General features: G+C 35.6%; 1 protein-coding gene across 6 annotated transcripts in view; it reads right to left on the bottom strand.

Moving 5' to 3' along the window:
• Window positions 1-682: 682 nt before the first annotated feature.
• LOC121876062 (pyruvate carboxylase, mitochondrial-like) overlaps window positions 683-20,528 on the bottom strand; it is a 44,032-nt gene continuing 24,186 nt past the window's right edge. For 5 of the 6 annotated variants that reach the window (XM_042380957.1, XM_042380956.1, XM_042380958.1 and 2 more), the window contains exons 3-24: window positions 19,870-20,058; window positions 18,049-18,233; window positions 17,441-17,606; window positions 15,902-16,047; window positions 15,245-15,469; window positions 14,663-14,826; window positions 14,028-14,190; window positions 13,306-13,488; window positions 12,379-12,613; window positions 10,689-10,727; window positions 8,689-8,855; window positions 7,798-8,012; window positions 7,168-7,274; window positions 6,504-6,637; window positions 6,110-6,221; window positions 5,666-5,961; window positions 5,243-5,329; window positions 4,857-5,036; window positions 3,883-4,029; window positions 3,194-3,277; window positions 2,203-2,364; window positions 683-1,388 (exon numbers count right to left, since the gene is read on the bottom strand). In XM_042380957.1, coding sequence (XP_042236891.1) covers window positions 1,134-1,388; window positions 2,203-2,364; window positions 3,194-3,277; window positions 3,883-4,029; window positions 4,857-5,036; window positions 5,243-5,329; window positions 5,666-5,961; window positions 6,110-6,221; window positions 6,504-6,637; window positions 7,168-7,274; window positions 7,798-8,012; window positions 8,689-8,855; window positions 10,689-10,727; window positions 12,379-12,613; window positions 13,306-13,488; window positions 14,028-14,190; window positions 14,663-14,826; window positions 15,245-15,469; window positions 15,902-16,047; window positions 17,441-17,606; window positions 18,049-18,233; window positions 19,870-20,029 — 3,612 coding nt within the window. In that variant the 5' untranslated portion in view covers window positions 20,030-20,058 and the 3' untranslated portion in view covers window positions 683-1,133. The remainder of the gene's footprint in view (window positions 1,389-2,202; window positions 2,365-3,193; window positions 3,278-3,882; window positions 4,030-4,856; window positions 5,037-5,242; window positions 5,330-5,665; window positions 5,962-6,109; window positions 6,222-6,503; window positions 6,638-7,167; window positions 7,275-7,797; window positions 8,013-8,688; window positions 8,856-10,688; window positions 10,728-12,378; window positions 12,614-13,305; window positions 13,489-14,027; window positions 14,191-14,662; window positions 14,827-15,244; window positions 15,470-15,901; window positions 16,048-17,440; window positions 17,607-18,048; window positions 18,234-19,869; window positions 20,059-20,528) is intronic. The other variant, XM_042380960.1, reaches the window with a different exon arrangement.

Here is a 20,528-nt window from a genome sequence, read left to right as displayed (position 1 = left end):
ATCAGTGCCACATGCCAATATATATATATATTTTATTTTATTTTTATTTTTTTATTAATAATAAAAGACCCATCACTGAATACTGCTTATGACACACACAACTCTTCTCAACCAAGCCCTAACACACTACACTGTACCCACATAATAAAAAAAAAAATACAGTATTAGCTTATGTAATTCAAATACATTGCAGTAAACTTGGTTTTGTCATCTTAATTTCTGCTTTATAAACTTTGTGCAACAATACTGTACAAAACTAATTGTAGAACTAGTACCTGTCATTTACCTCCCATTTTGAGAACAATTATTAACAAAAAAGTACAGGTACAGTATCATGACATTTTAAATATCCGTAACTATAAAGAGCTGTGCCTTCTGTATCATCAGACAATTGTTACATCCCAAAACCATAAAGCCAACCTTCAAAGTATCATATGAAATCTAAAATTTTTAGCAAGTCCTGGGATGACCATTATGGTATACGTCGTACCTGTAGTGTGTATTGAACTGCCGAGCCTCTACAACCAAACCCAAAGTGTTCACACAAAGACGCAGGATAAATATGCACCAGAGACAACAGAAGACTGTAAAATATAAGCAAGAAATACAGTACAGTACAGTAATGGACTTATCTGTACAATTATATATACTGTACCTATAACTTTATTAACACCAAGAAGAATAGTTTTCATAGTATATTGTATTGCCAAGTATATTTGGACAGCCAATTATTTGAACAATCGTAAAGATGGGAACAATTTCATGTCACAAACAAACCTTGAATTTCATATGCAAGACATCTCGCATGTCTATTTTATATTATTATCACACAACCCAACACTACCTCGTAATTTAATTTAAACTTGTACTAAAAGGAATAAAACACAATCACCCATGAACATACTTGAATGTGGTCTCCATAGATCATGACCCTAAAGCGCACACACACACACACAGTACACACTTAGGGTACAAGTTACTTACTCTACTTCCTGCAGCAAATAGAACTGCATTTATAGATCCCTTCACTTTGGATAAGCCATTTTCAACATCACATAAAACCATAGAATCGAATCCCTCACTTCAGATAAACTATTTACCAACAGTATATAGAACTGTACTTAAAGAAGTCTTCACTGGGGATCAATTGTGAGCACCAAATCGTCTCCCTGCAGCTTCATGTCTTTGGTTATATCCAAGGTGTTAACAACTCCATCACAAGGACACTGGACAATCATCTCCATCTTCATGGCAGAGAGGACTACTAATGGAGATCCCTTCTTCACTTTATCACCCACTTTCACACGGATGTCGACCACTGTGCCAGGCATTGGGGCTCCTACCTGACCCTTTACACCAGGAGAAACTTTTGGGTGGACGTGCATCTCCTGGTAAATGAAAATTAACATTACAATGGGAATGGTAATAAAAATATGCAGTATCTCTTATCTTAATATGATTGTGCAATAATCGCTGATGCATTCTAAGCCGCCAAATTTAAAAATAAAATAAAACTGTTACACAATATATACTGTATAATATAATGCATGCACACAACAACAAATAAATTAAATCACTCACTCTCACACTCATTCAATTACTCCTTCATATTCATTCACTCAAATACGTTGATTCACACTCTCACTCCATTCACTTACTCAGTTCCCACTTGCTCACTCTCACACTGACTGACTCACTCACTCCTTTTCACTCTCACATACTCATATATTGTCATAATCACCAACACAATCATTTATCAGTATACACTCTCATATGAGTACATACTGTATGTATGTTTATGCTGACAACAAACTAAAGTTCTCAAATCATTGTAACAAGGTGAATCTTGCCAACAAACTAGTACGACTAATACAAGGGTCCATTCCACATTTCTGATGAGCTATATCTAAAAAAGCTTTAAAAAAAAGTATTGCAACCTCTGTTTAGTCTTTGAGATATGACAAACAGTCAGAAGTCAATTGACTGCAAGCATCCAAAGGGAGAGTATCAAAATTTTGCCAGTACCCAAATGTGCTATTTTACACATAATTTCAATGTACAGTATATCTTTATATTGAAATAGGAGGATCTGCATATTTTGGCTGTATGGGAAACAACTCTCAAATTTCAAGCAAAGTTATTGAAACTTTTTAATTTACTTGTGCCAATTTGCAGTTACTCTCTACCCTCTGTATTTCTTACCTTCACCGCTTCTTGGTCACGGACCATTACAGATCTAAGCTGGCCGTTCAGCTCAAAGAACACCTCCCTTTCCCCGTTAGCATTGAGATCTTCAGCCATGGCCAGAGTCTTGATATGTAGTGTTTTTCCCTTTTCAATCTGTACTTCAAACTCCTCGCCAACCTAGAATACAAACATCTTCCATGAAGAAAACATAAAAGGACTGCAGCAGCTGACCAAGGGTTGTTTCTATGTCTTTCAACATTATATTGAATTAATTCACAAGGTCAAGTTTTTTGTTTTCCCAAAACTTTAGGTTAGGGATGCAAAAATAGACTCTCCCAAAAAAGGTTACAATTTAAAAGAAGTTTGATATGAACAAAGAAAAAAAATCCTTTCAAATTTCATTTAAAGATGAATAAAAATAATTTCCAATACATGATGTAATCAGTGTTCCCAGTACCTGACTGAACATCAAATGCTCTAAATAACTGCTTTAACATTAAGTGCTCTAAGCAACTGATTGAACATGAAGTGTCCTTAATAAGTAAATGAACATAAAGTGCTCTAAACACCTGATTGTGAACAGTCTTCAAAATATCTGGTAATACTACGTACAAAGTAATCCATATACTGCACCTGATCATCAAGCAAAAGTAAGAGAAACATTCCATGCAATGTATTACAATTTGTTTAGGTGTAAACACAGTACAGGTACAAGTATTAATAAGGGATAGCTTACGCCATGATCAGGCCAACCAATTGACCGGCTAGAAAGCTGACAAAGTGAAAAATATCAGCAAAGATTTATGTGTGTAGCAAAAATCAGGCTCAGTGCATCCCATTACAAATGAGGCACCATCAACCCTGCCCTGATCATGGAATTCAACCATGTATTATTTGGGTTGTAAGTTCAGAGCATTGTCAATTGGAGTCTCACACCCATTAATTCAGATTGACCAAAGACTAGAGTAAGGTTTGATCTGAAAGACACCATAATGCTACACAGTACCTTAGGGCCAGTGAGGAAGATGCGAGTGTCCAACTTATCCACGGGGCCATACTTGTTGCGGAAGAAGAGGTAGTCCTCAGTTACCTGTGGAGAAAAATTGTAGTAAACTTTAAATTGTCAGAGGAAGAAGAGGAAAAATAAGAAAAATCTGATAAAATAAAACAAATAATGTTGAAGGATAAGTTTGCCCAAAAAAACAAAACTCCCTGGTTGAACAGAGATCAGAGCAAAGACCATAACATTCGTAAACAAAGTTGAAAATATTCAACAAATGAATCTCCACATCACGATAAATACCAGTAAATGTAATGAGTACTTTTAAGTAAAAACTATTAAAGACAGCAGGCAAAGAAACTAAAATACTGAGGAAAATTTTTCTTGATTTTAATAAGAAAAAAAAAGTTATATCCATTTCCCAAAGATCATTATGACTATTTACTAAACATCATGACGAAGACTTCAAATAGTTAGGAAGATCTGTACTGTACAGTACAGTACAGTACAGTTCAGTGCAGCATGAGCTGAAGTACCGTAACCAAAATGAGTGAGTACATGTGGATACCAGAATTATATCAAATCTAAAATTCTGAGCCAACATCTGAAAATTCTAAAGCAACTTCAGTATATTTAAGATGTTTTAGAACTTTTTTATTTAATATAGAATTAAACTACAATAATTTCATGCCTACCTTAGGATACATAGCGTAACTAAGAACATCGTAATCTGTTATCCGAGATCCATGTCCCTCCACAAGATCAGACTTGATGTCAGCGAAGTTCATGGGAGTCATTGTAGCTCCCGGGCGCCCCTTGACAATTGGCAGTCCCTTTAGCATCTGTAGTACAGTATTAACATACGTAAATTATGTTATATATATATATATATATCAGGGTATCTACTGGTCTGGGAAATCTGGAAAAGCCGAAGAATTTTACAAATAAACCTGAATTCTATGTGAATTCGGTTGAACTTCAAAATACTGTTATTTTAACAGCAACCTTACCATAAAATAATGATGTACAGTACTATATAATAAGTAAATAATCAAACTTTAAGGAACAAATTCTGGTAACAGTCCACTCCAATAACTGAATTGTTTGTGTCCCATTCATATTTCATGTGAGTGATCAAATAACCAAATATTACAGGTTATACCTACTATTTTTGCAATGAGTATTGTCAGAGATTAATTGTTCTTATAATTAAGTGACTTTATTTAAGTGGATTATTCCACATATTTATCATGTGTCATATAGGTTGATCAGGAGTGTGGTTTTTCGGCTTTTGCCAGTTTCCGGCTTTTTTTTTTTTTGGAACGTCCAGGTCAACCCACGTGAATCGTGCAAATCCGAGGAGAAAAATATGGAGGGGGATCAAGGTCTTTGCCGATGTTCATCACTAGGCTTAATGATCATCCTGTTCATTGCTGGTAAAATAAAATAGTCAAGACAGCTTTCTGTAACTAGTATCTAGACTAAGTACATCACAGGTACAGTTTTGAGATTAAAAAACTTGCACAATACTCATACAAGCCCTAATGTCTGATGCATATCTTTATACAAATTATATAATGGCATTTATTTGGAGTGAAGTTGATGCAACTCTTACCCATATCAAATTTCCTTTCTTAAACAAGTGGCAGGGGATGGAAAATGTACTTACCCTAGTGCGTAATGGTTCTGGGAATCCCCCATAAGGTTCACCTAAGTATCCTTGGATAAACTCAATCACAGACTTTGGGAGGCTAAGATTCTCTGCTCCATTCTCAACGTCAGCAGCGGAGAGCTTGTTCTGCACCATGAACTGAGCCAGATCGCCCACCACTTTTGATGATGGAGTTACCTGTTCATTATACATGCTGATTAGAATAAAATACTGTAGGACAGAGTTTTTGATTTGTTTTACTTTGATTCAAATGATATTTTAAGTCACATCATGCATTCGTGACCAAGGACGTACAGACATGTTTAATTTACCGATCAATCAATCGGGGCCATCCTAGACATTTTCAAGCTGTCTCAAAGCCTGTGAATCAACGGTAATCTCACCTTAATTAAATCACCTAGGAGAAGATTTGCTTCTCTGTATGCCTTCTTCACTGCCTCAAACTGATCTCCCAGCCCTAAGGAGAATGCCTGTACAAATAATAATGAATATGTATTAATCAAATAATACACGAACACCATAAGATGACGGTGTTTAATTCAGAGATAGTTCACTTCGATTCTCAACTAATTAAAATACTCTACTAGTGAATTTCCCAATAACGTTGATTTGGAATAATAAATATATTACACAAATTTCTTAAAACACATTGGAAGCACAAGCACATAATATCAACTTTAAACAAGTCCTACTGCTGATTATTGCAAACGGTTATACAAGAAAAAATCGGTAATGGTGTGTGTGTTTTCCAGTCAGATTGGAGCCCAGAAGGACTGGCCACCTTTAAATTTTCCTTGTTTCTTTACCTGGAACTGAAGATTGGTATACTGCCCACCGGGGATTTCATTCTGATAAACATCTGCATTGCCTGATTTCATAGTCACTGCACACTCAAATGGTGCATAGAGTGTGCGGGTCTGTTCCCAGAAAGCAGAATATTTGCTGATTTTATCCAAATCCATGCCAGTGTCCAGCTCATGCCCCATCAAACTGGCAACAACAGCACCCATGGAGGGCTGGGAAGTCATCCCAGACATGGAATCAACAGCCACATCAACAGCATCAGCACCAGCATAGGCACACTCCAACATAGATGCCACACCTAATTAAAAGATAAATTATTTTAAAATTCACGAAGTAAGAGACACATAAATCATGCTTGCTTATGATGTTCTGTCTTATTCCAACTAACCTCTTTTTATGCAATAATTAGAATAGTGAATTTGACCAAGCTTCTATGCTGGCCTTACCGGCACCCGACGTGTCGTGGGTGTGGACGTGGATGGGCAAATCAGGGTATCGTTCTCGTAAGGCAGAGATGAGTACCTTGGCAGCCTGAGGTTTCAACAGTCCAGCCATGTCCTAAAAATTAAAATTATAAAAAGCTACATGTGAACTTTCTATATTTCTGCATCACACTATCGTAAAATTCTCCCCAATTTCTAAGGAATATTAACAGAAACTAAATATTAAACATACAGACAATACCACAATACATTCCACAAGATTGTATATTAAAAAAAAAAAAATCCCTTAATCAATTCAAGATTATACTGGGGAAAAAATACAGAACATACTAGTGTCACTATGTGTATTTTGATTCTTCGATGTCAAATCATCTCAAGTGATTCATTAAATTCATACCTTAATACAGAGGACATGGGTCCCTGCTTTAACTAGTTCATCAGCCAGATTCATATAATATTCCAAGGTGTATTTCTTCCTACTGGGGTCAGTTATATCTCCAGAATAAGATATGGCTGCTTCAATAACTCCACCTGTTTACAAAAATAATAAAGAATTTAACTGACAATACAACGGAAAATTATACCAGTGCCGTTTATATTGTCTAGCATTTATTAACAACTAATTATATTACATCCAAGAGAGGGAGAAATTAATAGAGATAAACCACCAGTGTAGTATATACAGTATAAGGACAAGACTGACTCTGCACGTACTGCAGGATGCAATAACTTTAATCAGAACTCCTTTCTTAATAACACTTTCCTGGATACTGTTAATAAGTAAATAAAATATAGGCATGATGATAGATCAATCAGTGAAGGCTTTATAATTTTCAAATCTCAGTTTATTTTTCTCGGTGCTGCCTGCTGCTGCTGCCCCCCCCCCTCTCCCCCGTTGTTGTACTACCTTCAATGAATGATCTATCACAATGCCTACATCTTTCTCCTTATCAATAGTACCCAAGCGAGTATTCAAAAATTTTCTATAAAACAATAAATAAATAATATATTCTGAAATACAGTAGTAAGCATTTACTGTACTTCCAACTTGACAAATTTACCTGCATTGCCAACAGCATCTATCCCAAGAATAAGGTTTGGTAGGTAGTTAAGGGAATCGAAGACTCTGAAGACATCCATTCCTGCCTTTACCGACAGCTCACAAAACCTGAAAATTTGATCAGTGACAAAATTATAAAATGATAAGTAAAAATATAAATAAATAATAAAGATAACTTCAACTACTTTCTGTACAAACAAACCTACTTTAACTTCATTACAGGGCACAGCTGGAACACACCAATTCATGGTATCTACATTCTATTAAGGAAGGATCTGCCTTACACCAAAATTAAGGTTCTCTAAACAAAATGTTACCCAAATTCTTAACATAAAACACTACAGCATTACAAGGTCTGATTATTTTTTTTCTTGTGATAAAAAACAATACAGCACAGATAAAACATCTATTACGGTATCTCTATCTCTCACCAACTTTCAAGCAGTGCAGAGTGGATCAAAAGGCACAGAAACATCCCCAAAACAGTGATAATTATGAGTTAGAGTGATTACAGAAGTGTAGAAAATGACAGGAAAAGTTTAAGATAAATTTGACAATCCGTAATACACTTTTAATATTGGACATCAGTAAAATCAGGCTTACATAAATAACATATCTAATCAAAACTTACTTGTAAACAGCATTATCTGGGTAACTCGTGTATCCAACGCCATTGGCTCCCCGGAGAAGCATTTGGAAAGGAATGTTGGGGATAAGCTTGCGCATTTCTTCTAAACGCTCCCACGGACACTCGTGGAGGAACCTAAGAGCTACGTCAAAAGTGGCACCTCCCCAATTTTCCAGCGAATAAAGCGAGTTGAAGTTATGGGACACAAATGGAGAGATCTGAAAGGCCAAAAGAGCACTAGTGGAGAATCACACAATGAACACCACAATGGTTTAAATTATTCAATAACTTAATTCACAAAAAAATAAGAACACGTATCAATTTGGATGCAAGTAGTACAGGTATCATAATGAACATGTGGTACAACAGATCCTCGATTTCGCGATTTGATACTTCACTTTCGTTATTTTCCGGTGCCCTAAATAATCCGGTTTATATTTAGTGTAAAAACTCCTTTATTTAGTAATCTTAGTCCCCCCCCCCCAAAAAAAAAAATTTAAATTACAGTAAATGGTTCACCATGCTCAGCACTTAAGACTCAAGGCGAGTTATAATTTGTTAAAAAGTGTTTTGAAATGATGGAATTTGTGTTGAAGTGAGAAATGGTGTCAAAGTAATTATTTTGGCTGCAATCTCGTGCCCAATCTTTCCTATGAAAATACTGTAGACCGAATTATATACATTACAATTTGTTATTTCATGGGAATTCCTGGTCCCATTCTCACAACCTATCAAGGGTCTACGGTAAAAGTATTAAGAAGTTGATGTCTTTATCTTGATATGAATAAAAGTGAATATAAAAACTACGTATTCTTAGTCATTTATCGCCCACAGTACATCATAAAAATCTTCTAAATAGAGTACACTATCTACGACAAAATCCAAGTGCCTTACCTTGAGGAGGTCGTGGGTGCGGACTCTTGTGGCAAGGAGGGACTGATGGGCATCCCTGAAGGTTGTGTCCATCAGTAGAAGCCCCTTGTGGTTCCTTACAGCCTTTGCAAAACCTTCTGGTCCCTCGGCAACAAGAATGTCTTTTAAGCCCCGTGGTGGGTCGGTAGCTGGGAGAAAAGACGGGAGTATTATCAACTGTCACATCCTAATTATCATGGCTTACTTTTAGTCAGAGGGTTAACATAAAAATGTGTTTGTACAACATGTATACCTAAAAAATTTTGCTTTGGACCCTGAAGTGTATGTTAATACTGTATAAAAAAAATACTAACTCCTATTGAATGAACATCTTATTCAAGAAGTGAATTTATTTACCTTAGAAATGACCAATGATATTCATGATGAACTTACCGTTCAATAAATGATGCTAATACTGTATTTTATTTATTTTGTTAGTTATTATTTTTTTCTTTTCTTATTGTTAAAAATGGTTTATTTGGAATAATTCATTAGCTGAAGGAGAGGCAATCTTCCCTGTGGCTCCCCCCATCGGTTTGCCTGTGGTACTAAATTAACAGCATATAAATACATCAATGTTGACATCACAGAATTCATGAAGAAATGGGTACCAGTCAGCCATATTGAATCACATTACAGTGTACATAAAAATACACCAACATTATTATACTTTATCACAATATTGAATTATGTCTATTCGCATCCTGAGATATGACTGTTGACAAACAAGTCAATGAGCACATACAAATGAATCTAATGAAGACAGGGTTCCAGTTGGCAATGCACAATTCAAAATTGTATTGCCAAAATTAATTGTATTTGAGAGCAAGTGTATGTGTGTACTGTACACATGTGCATGTTTGCCTGTTCGGTGTGTGCATGTGCATATATGAGCATTTGTTTTTACTTTATGTTTCAGTACACTTACCTTGCACAACTATTTTGATTTACCAGTTGATTCCCTATTCAGTTTACACACATAGATCTCAAACTACAGTATATGAGGTAAGAGTTCATGAGGTGAATGTTTGAAAGGCTAGCAAGATGAGAAGTGACAAACAAAGTAAGATAAAAATGAGGTCAGAACCAGAAGGCCACAAACAGCAAAAATGTATAAACACACTTTCTTTTCAATCCAAATGAACTTGACCTTTAAATTAACCTAAAAATCAAAAAGTTTTCTGTGTATGCTTATGAGCAAATATTTAATAAAGATTGACAAGAATGTGTAGAACAAAATCTACGATGCAGAAATTAAAATGTTAACACACAGACAATGCCATACCATTAGTATATACTGTACAGTACAATCAAACTAAAAATAGATACAGACATGAATAGCTATCACAACCTATATACATAAAAAATATAATGTATCTACAGTATATCTTCATAATATGGTATAAATTTATCTGGATACCTAAATAAAGTAAGCTAAAATCATTTCATTCTTCCTATAATAAATTCTAAAAATTCAAAGAACCTATCAATTGTATACATGGATGCTTCATATGCAGTACGGTATTGTATCAACTTTCCAGAGCTCATCTATCAATAAGACTCTGATCTCTCTTCCCTGTTTCTTAAGTTGATATATTTCCCATGACCTCTATCTGTAGACTTGGTGATCAGTCTTGTAAAAGGTTCCAAAGTCAATATTTTCCTACAACTGATAATGTGAAAAAAACATCTATTTGCTTCACTTTTAGCTTTAACAGGAAGATAGAGGCTTCAAAGGGACTCCACCATAATAAAATTGTTTGTTCTCTTATCTTCATGACCAAGGACGCCATAAATCTCACCTCCCGAGATGGTCTATCAATCGTTCATGAACCATGTACAAGTATAACCTTAAATGACATGCAATTAATTACCTTGCAGTCTGCCACATCCTTCCTCTCATCAGTACCTTCTACACCTTTCAAATTCCTCATAGCTGTGACTGTCACCATCCTAAGTTTTATCCCTTAAAGGCAACATACCTGTTTTCCATAATCCATCTACGTGTTCTCCTGTGTTTGCTATTGAAACAGTTAATATAAGTCAACATTCACTAGCATGTGGAGAACTTGCTCTGATGTAGTAGCAATGTTCTCCATATTTACAGAATGGTCACTCTTAAGATTATATTTTATGTTTACCAGCATCTGGACTCTTAAGTAATATATATATTACCAAAATCATAAATGCCCTAATAGCAGATCTAAAGGTAATCTTGGGTGTGACCATTCTCCCTTGGACGTGATGGAAATATTTAATTCCTAATACATAAATGGGGGTCTACATACTAATCTCTTGTTTTAAAGTACAGTACAGGGTACGTAAGAAAAATCTATAAGTGAATTTATAAACAGTACTCTCCTAACTATATTAAAAAGGTCACAGGAGTTATAAATTTATATTGACATAAAAGGTTATCACAATGCATAACAATTACACATAGTAGTTTACTTATACCAACCTCCTGCACCTGAAACTATGGGGGAAGAGCATCACGCAAAGAAAATAAATTGTTTTAAGAAGTTTTTTCAATCACGGAGTTAAATGGTCCATATATCTCGTTGTCACAGAAAGGTCGCCTTGGCAGTATACTGTACATGCATCAATAACCCTTGAACTGATATTTGGATTAAATGTCATTAATACAAGTCACTTCACTAATAAAACACATATGTAGTTTGTTGTTAAGGCATCACAAAATGCTGTGCAACTCCAAACAGCATGCTATACACCAGCTTCCAGATTCTCAAAGACTCGGATGTTGAATATTGCAAGGACATAGAGCGACTGACTTCAGCTAATGCACCAAAATAACATTCAACACTGCATTAGTATTTCAATGACATTATTTTATTGAGATGGACTGTACTTATATAGCTAACCACAGTTTGGGCACAAAATTTGAAAGTAATTTTTGACAATCCATACCCAGGACTATCGAGAATCAGTGCAGCTGTGAATGCATTGTGTCAGAGTAGGTGAAAATGCAGTTTGTCTCTCTTGTAAGTGCTGTGTGTCAGTGCAGTGGTACAAGGGCATGCATTTCATTCGCGTAAATGGTGCTGCGAGCCACAATTTATTCAACAACGCACTGATACCTACTTGAATATTATTTTTTATATAATTATAGCTACATTAAAATGCAGATACTTTACCAAGAGGCTCTTTATACAGTATATAATCCATGATAAACTTCTCTTGTATACAGTATTTGGTTAAATTCTTTAAGTTATGTATCTACTAGTCATTTGGTTCATGTGTAAACACCGTGTTATTAAGCATACAGTAGTAGTTGTACAGCTTCTGAATGACCGCTATAAACCTACAGTACTCTTCAAGTATTAATATATATCCTTTCTCCTTCATCTTCCACAGCAAGACTAGTAAATGATAGTGTTCCAAAATTCTGGCTCAATGTTAAAAACTTATTTATTTTCAGTGTTATAAGTTTCTGACAGTAATAATGGGACTCTAAAGTCTGAGAACTTAGTTTACATCTAATGTTTAGGGTATTGATTAATGGTTTACTTCAGCAGTAAAGGGACCTGTGTGTTGGTAAATTATGGTTACTTTGAGTGTATAAGGAAGCCTTAAAGCAACTCTTAGTATTTAAAGACACAGCCAATTGTTTTACTCTTCATTTACTATCCACCTCCCACACTGATCACTTACCAGCAGGCGTCTCAGGTATTACAGCATAGACTTCCGCTGGTTTCAGGCCCGTAGCCAGGGGAGTTAATGGACCATTAACCAGAACATTCCCAAGGTAGTTAAGGAGCTTTTGTGCACGATTTTGGGATGGCTGAAACTGGAAGAGCTGAGGGTTCTCATCAATGAAGGTGGTGTCGATAGTGCCATTGAGGAATTTCTGGTTCTCCAACACATTGAGCAAGAATGGGATGTTGGTCTGGCAAAAGAGAAAGAAATTTGTGAAAAAAAAGTACCGGTAATAATAATAATGGCTTATACTCCAGCAATTAAAAAAAAAAAACTTATATTTCATCCTATAGACCTAATAATACAAAAAAAAGACAGGATGTAGTCTGCTTCCCCATCTGGAGTATTTCCCTGAAATATGCTAGGGACTGTCAGTTGATTGAAAATGTCCAAAGGAGGGCCCACCAGACTAGTGCTTGCACTGCGGCCTCTTAGCCACCCTGAGAGATTAGAGCGCCTGAAATTGCCTAGCTTATACTACGGACAGGCGAGGGGAGATCTAATTTGAGGTGTACAAGCATCTCAAAGGGCACTACTCAGTCGAGTGCCCTTACCTGGAGCTGGTGGACACTCGCCCCACAAGGGGTCACAGCTCAAGACCGAAGAAGCCGCAAGCCCAGAAAACTGTGAGGGGTAACTTTTTCTGAGTGCAAGTTATGAACTCATTGAACAATCTGCCAGAGAGTGGTGTGATGGCACCAAGAGTGAGCTCTTTCAAGACCAGACTGTATACGGTAAGCACTGAAGCAGGTTCAGATACATTCAGGAGCCGGTGCATGCCCAGTACTTGCCAACAGTGCGTAACAGAGACGTAACCGATCGCCCAAGTGGCTAGCGAGCCGATCAGTGGTGAAGAGGATAAAAGTAAAAGTAATTATTCACCTTAACACCACGTATTCTGAATTCACGCAGAGAACGATTCATCTTGGCAGCCGATGCATGCAAGTCAGAAGCCCTCGAGATCACTTTCATGAGCAGGGAGTCATAGTACGGAGAGATGATTGCTCCAGCATAAGCAGAAGCACCATCGAGGCGAATACCCATCCCTTCACCACTTCGGAACACCTGGAGAAAGCAAGAAAACATTATACTGTACATACTGTAATAATAATAATATAATAATAGTAAAACATTAGTCTAGCGAGTCATGCTGGATAATGCTCCAAGAATGATGTGAATCCACAAGGATGTTGAGGAGTGATCAAAATTGGAAAACAAATATACAAAGAGATGATTAGTCTAGTTTTGTAGCAGTGTGTATGAAAGGAAAAAATAATAATGCTTGAATAAATCATTCGATTTTTTTTTCTTAATTTTTATATCCACCGTTTGTCAGACTACTAGCAGTTTGGGCAGTTGGTTTGTTTTTTGTTGCAACATTCATTGTCCAGTGTTGTGTCTGTTGTTAAAATGTTTAATCAAGAAGTAATTTTGTTACTTCATATAATATTTATTTATTTTTTTATTAAAAAATAAAATCCCAATGGCTTCCTACTGCTGTTGCTGTCAGTTACATGTTTCAACCAAAACTCTTACACAATACAAGTATTCATTCTGTCCTGTTTTACCTGAAATTCATTTTATTACCAATATTAAAGCCTTACCTCTAATCTACCAGTGTCTGGCTGGAAACTTTTTGCAGGATCTTCTGTTGTAACGCGGCACTGAATTGCACATCCCTGTGGAATAATCTTTTCTTGAGTCATGCCAAGCTCTGGGAGAGTCATACCTTCTGTAATGCGAATCTGAGATTGCACCAAGTCGATCCTGAAATATAAAGGTAAAATAGTCAGCACGAAGCAATCATTCCTATGCATGACAATAGATTTATAATCAGTATTTCCCCTAACTACTCACCCAGTGCTGTTCCTATCTGTACAACTGATGTGTGAGTGGTAACCAATGTTGGTTCCCTGATTTTACAAGTGTTGCCATTTTTGGCATGACATGAAAAAATAGATTTCTTTCAAATTTCATACAAATGTATTGCTGTATGTGCTGGTTAAAGATCTGGTTTACAAAACTTAATATGCTAGTAATTAGCATTAATTAAGGAGTCCTGAAATAACTAAATTTTAGAGCAATTAAAACATTAATTATGCTGTGCCAGCAAGTTTCAAGTCACCTTTATATAAACTTTCTCTGTGATATAGGCTAACTTTACTATTTAAACACACCAAATTGCAGCAAAATTTCTAGAAGTTAATATTACCATAGACAAAATCCATCTGTGACTCACCCGGTTATCTCCTCTGTGACGGTGTGTTCTACTTGAAGGCGAGCATTTACTTCTATGAAATAATAATTCCCTTGGTTATCCAGTAAAAATTCTACCGTACCAGCATTCTCGTACCCCACACTTTTACATAGTTTTACTGCATCAGCTGCCATTGCCTCACGAATCTGTAGAAATATTACATATTGAAACATAAATCCAAGCCAGGAGCAACTATTAACACCCATAATATCACAGGAAAATGAAAAAATATTTCAAGTAAATAACAATGAAGTAGATACTAGATATTCCTGCATGACCATATGTTGATAACTACTGTACTACCATTTACTAATTAAGTGGATAAAACCAAAAGATCAGAGTGTGGTAAGTCAGGTGAAATTTTCTCCACAGATCTCATTTTCAGCACATCTTAAAGTACTGTACTTCATTCATATTATACATTTCTCTAACACAGTCTTTTTTTATTCTTTGTTTAGCTTTCTTTCCTTCCAAATGTTCACTCTTAAACAAATTGGTGTCACAAATTCACTACTGCACAAAAAATGAAAATACAGATAATTAATCTATCAATATCTCACTTACCCTTTGGTCAAGGTTAGGGGCAGGGGCGACCTCCACCAGCTTTTGATGTCTACGCTGTACTGAGCAATCACGTTCGTAGAGGTGGACCACATTGCCTGCTTTATCTCCCAAGACTTGAAGTTCGATGTGTCGAGGCTTCTCAATGAATTTCTCAATAAACATAGCACCATTTCCAAATGCCGCTTCAGCTTCAGAAGATGCTCGATTAAAACTTTCTTTTACTTCCTATGAAGATTAAAAGGAAAAAATATTAGGAGTGTTAGGATTACATTACTTAGCCACTTGTCTCCAATACAGTGCCTGATACAACACGATTTTAGTGGCATAGGATGGTACTCAATATTCTTAGTGTATAGTATTGTTTTCCTTACACCTGCTGTAAGTTAAGTCACTCTTATCCGCCCCTGTAACCCATATATGCCTCACTACTACTACCCACTAACATCCTTCTAAGTTAGGATGCAAACATCATCCTTTTCAAATTGTAGGCAAGTCCCAAAACAATTACACACATATAGCCATTGCATGATAATTTACCTAATATATATACTATGTATAAAGTTATGAAACATAATCACTCTCACACATAGACCTTCTCCCATGTAGAAGTTATTAACCTAGACTACTGTATATCTTTTACCAAAAGCAGGAACTTACAGCTAACTCCCGAACAACTCTCATACCGCGCCCTCCACCTCCATACGCTGCTTTTAACATGACAGGGAGACCGTATTTGATGCAGAAGTCGTATGCTTTATCAGCTGTTATAACTGGATGGTCGGTTCCAGGGACCACCTGCACACCTGATGTATTAAACAACATATATGAGTGATCGTATAGCATCACATAAGACTTCTGCCTGATATGCACAATCATGTAATTATGATGACTGATATACTAATACAGTACTGTACGGTACTTGAAATAATAAATTTAAAAGATTATGCCATAGTACATAATAACTATAAAAGAGACTCAAATAGATAAAATAAAAGTATAAAGGTAAAATACATACAATAAAATCTATTGTTTTTATATACTGTATAATGTATACTGTGTACAGTAATATCTCAGTTAGCCGGAATCCGTCAAACCCGGAACTCTCCGACAGCCGGAATTTAATTTTCTCGGAAAATCTTTCCCAAAGCCGAAATTTTCTGGAAAATTCTGGCTTTGGCAACGACTTTCAGAGAGGCACATTTTCTGGAAATTCCAAGAAAATTTTTCCGTTACCCGGAAAATTCTGGGGATGAGGGATATTTTTCCGGTTTTGAGAGATGATGTAATGGGCAATTTCTGGAACTTCCGAGACCATTTTTCCGTTACCCAGAAACTTCCGGGGATGAGGGTTTTTCCAGCTTTGAAAGATTCGGTTCGTTACCTGGAAACCTCTCATTCCCGGAAGGGCTCTGCACCAACTGTTCTGGCTAACGGGGATATCACTGTATATAAAATCTATACTGATAAACATAAGAATAAATAAATCATTTACCTGCAGTGTGTATTTAAAATGCACATCTTCCCATTCACTGAAAATCTTATATTTCCTTGTACAAATGAGACCAATTTGCTTACATAATCCAGTAATTTGAAAAAAAAAACCATCAATGTTAAGTTCTGTAGCAAACAGAGTATAGTACTTTCAGTGCTCTAAAAGATCTTGACCATCTAGTTATATGAACAAGGGCTGTAATGAAAATAGTTTGGTCCAATTCTATATGCAAAGTTTCCACTAAATTTTGTACAGCATTTTGACATTAGGCCCAAAGAGGATATGAAGAATTTAGGGCAGTGGTTCCCAACCTTTCTCATTTCAGCGCCCCCCGTCCCCCTTTCATGGCACAGTGGTGGCAAATACCCCCTGGGGGGGGCACTACTGCCCAGGTTGGGAATCACTGATTTAGAGTGTGGGGGATTCAAGGGGGCCATGATCTATTAGGACAGGATGGGACCAACTAGTGACCAAGTGATGAAATGAATCGCTATAATTGTATTTAATTAAGGATGAACTAAGGCCGAGTTGAAAAGTTTTCTTTTATCAGAAAAGTGATTGTTCCAGGAAGAATAAACTTAAACTGACTAAGACAACAGATGAATAAGACAATTTGGCTACAAGCTACCTAGTTCATAAAGAAATCTCTACATATGTAAATGTGGCAGTCTTATGATCATTATATACATAGTTCAATATCTTACCAGCATTAATAGCCATCTGTCGAGCAACCACCTTGTCGCCCATCTTCTGCACCACCTCTGGTGATGGCCCAATGAAACGCAAATTATGATCGAGACAAGCTTGTGTAAAATCTGATCGTTCAGAAAGAAAACCATACCCAGGGTGGATGGCATCTACATCATTCTCCTGGAAATTTAAGATAAATATACATAAATGAACAGCAAAAGAGGTCTGAAATATTCTTAAATTCTACCAAAACAGAGTAAAAAATATTTCAATTAATTCTATAAAATAGTTTATTAACTTAGTTCAAAATAGGAAAAAATAACCAACCAATCATTCAATTCAATAAGGATACAGTACAGTAGATTCTCCCCTCAACCTGTTGACCACAAGTGGTCTGCACAGGACATGGTATCCTACCACGAGAGGGTCAGATGTTCCAAGACTTTCATATTTTTATGAACAGGATGTACAGTACTTTACTTAAAAAGTTACTTTCGTTTGTAATACAATAAATATTTGCTAGCAAATTATGAATATATTTCAATTAAAATTACAGGGGGTACATATATCACAAAATCTTTATATAGAGAAAAATCATGAGAAGTACCGTAAAAACACTCACCTTAGCCACCCGAATAATTTCTGGAATGCTCAGGTAAGCATCAACAGGTGGTAGGCCTTGTCCAATAATGTAGGATTCATCAGCCTTTTGTCTGTGCATGTGCATTTTATCTTGCTCACTATAGACAGCAACAGATTTAATCCCCAACTCAGTACAAGCCCTGAAGACTCTGATAGCAATTTCACCTGTATAAGAACCTCAGATTTAATATGTTAACACGGATATTTACTGCATAGTGTATAAATTTAATAAATATTTTCAGCTTATCTAATACATTATTCCCAACAAGATTACCTTGCACATTCACATCATACTGTATCTTATCATCGTTTATCTCGATGTATTAAGTAAAACTAAATCAGTGTCAAATTTAATCAATCTTTACATTACTATGGAGGTAAACTACATCAGTGTTTCATTTCATCAACATTGATCTGAATTAAATAAGGAAAACTACATAAGACATCTCACCGTATTTAATTAAAAATATTAAAGAAACGAGTGTTTTTAATTTATCTACGTTCATTTTACTATATTAAGACGTGTTAAGACTGCTAATATTATCCCCTTCACTACATAGACGCCACTTTTATTATTTTATATGGCTAACACTAACCATTTTCTTTTTAGCTCATAGGGGGTACTGTAGACAAGGGGTTAAAAAACTAATGCTATCCAAGTATTCTAACAAACAAAGGACTGACAAGGAAGTTATCATCAGCTGTACCCCAAGTCTTCCCATAACTACAGTACCATGACTTTATGAACATTCTTCTTTCCAATCAAGCAGTGGAATCGAGGACAGTACTGTACAGGGTTTCAAAAAAGCCCAAGACAAATATCAAGAACAATGGCTGCCTGCCACTGCCATGGCCACCTCTAGTTGGGTGTCTATTAGGGAAAATAAGGCAGGTAAAATGATAAAACTCAATACAATCAGAATTAAAAAGCCCAATAGCTAATGCCGATCAAGATACAGGGGTACAGTATTATATTTTTCCTAGCATGAATTTTCTTCTCTATAAAAAAAAATATATATATAAATATAAATATATATATATATATATATATATATATATATATATATATATATATATATATATATATATATATATATATATATATATATATATATATATATATATATATATATATATATATATATATATATATATATATATATATATATATATATATATATATATATATATATATATATATATATATATATATATATATATATATATATATACAAATCAACTCTTTAAAACTTTATTTAAATATACATGCAAATATTATTTATAATTTTTAGCCCATAACATACCCATGGTTGATGGAACTAATAAAATCTGCAACCCCTCAACCAGCTTGTACTTCTCTTCATGGGTGACTAAGCCTGGCAAGATCTGGGGATGGCCCTACCACACCAAAAAATTGGAGTACTGTACAGTATTTAAAAGGAGTTGTCCAAAAAGAAATAAAAGTTTAACATTTACTTAAAAATACCTCTCAAAAATTCCTAAACCCAAGCAAATGCCAATTACTGTATTTTACATTCTTTTCATATTCATATGGCCATAAATAACAAAATATATAAGAAAATTATAAACCAAACTAATTTATGATTTTGAGGGAGTTTCTAGTGATATTTAGAACACACACTGCTTCTTAATATAGATGAAATAATCATTTCAACTGATCTTCAAAGAAAAAAATTAAATAAATAAAAAAGAATAAGCCATTTCCTTTATTTATTTACTTTTTATTATTCTGTCTACCTGATTTCATCCCCTTTAAAACACAACTGAAATAATGGTTTACCTCTATTTGCAACAAGGACAGACTTGATGGGTTTATATTCTATACTAGAAGAGGAATGTGCCACTTGTATAATACGCAAGGCCTGAGCCACTGTGTGGCGAGGGTGAGCCACATGATGTGTCGCCGTCACCCCCAACCGGGCCAGGTGAGCTCCCAACATCTTGCTTTTGTCGAGAAAAATTCAAATATCTGTATAAATGGATAAATATATTAGTTCACTGTCTTATGTAAAAGGTAAATCACAGCTATAATAAAAATGAATCACTTGAAAGAGACCTTTTTAGTTTTATAATATTTTATAGTGTTCATACCTGGAGCTGGCAGATGCCTGCCCCATTAGGGGGTCACAGCTCAAGGTTGACAAAGCTACAAGTTCAGAAAATTGTCATGGTAAACTTTTTGGAGTGAGAGTTGTGAACTCTTGGGACATTCTGCCAGAGAGCGTTGCGACGGCATCGAGTGCGAGCTCATTCAAGACCGATTTGACCATCACTGGTGCAAGTACAGATACATTCTGGTGCCAGTACATGCCCAATACTACACAGTACTTGCCAACAGTGAATAACAGAGACGTGACCAATTGCCCAAGTGGCTAACAGACCGATCAGTGGTGAAGAGGACAAAGTAAAGTAAGCTAGGGTGTTAAGAGAGCATTACAC

Source organism: Homarus americanus, unplaced genomic scaffold (genome assembly GCF_018991925.1).
Source record: "Homarus americanus isolate GMGI-L3 unplaced genomic scaffold, GMGI_Hamer_2.0 scaffold34921, whole genome shotgun sequence".
Classification (NCBI taxonomy): Eukaryota; Metazoa; Arthropoda; class Malacostraca; order Decapoda; family Nephropidae; genus Homarus; species Homarus americanus.
Note: the sequence above shows the minus strand (reverse complement) of the source record. Positions and strands in the feature narration are given on the sequence as shown.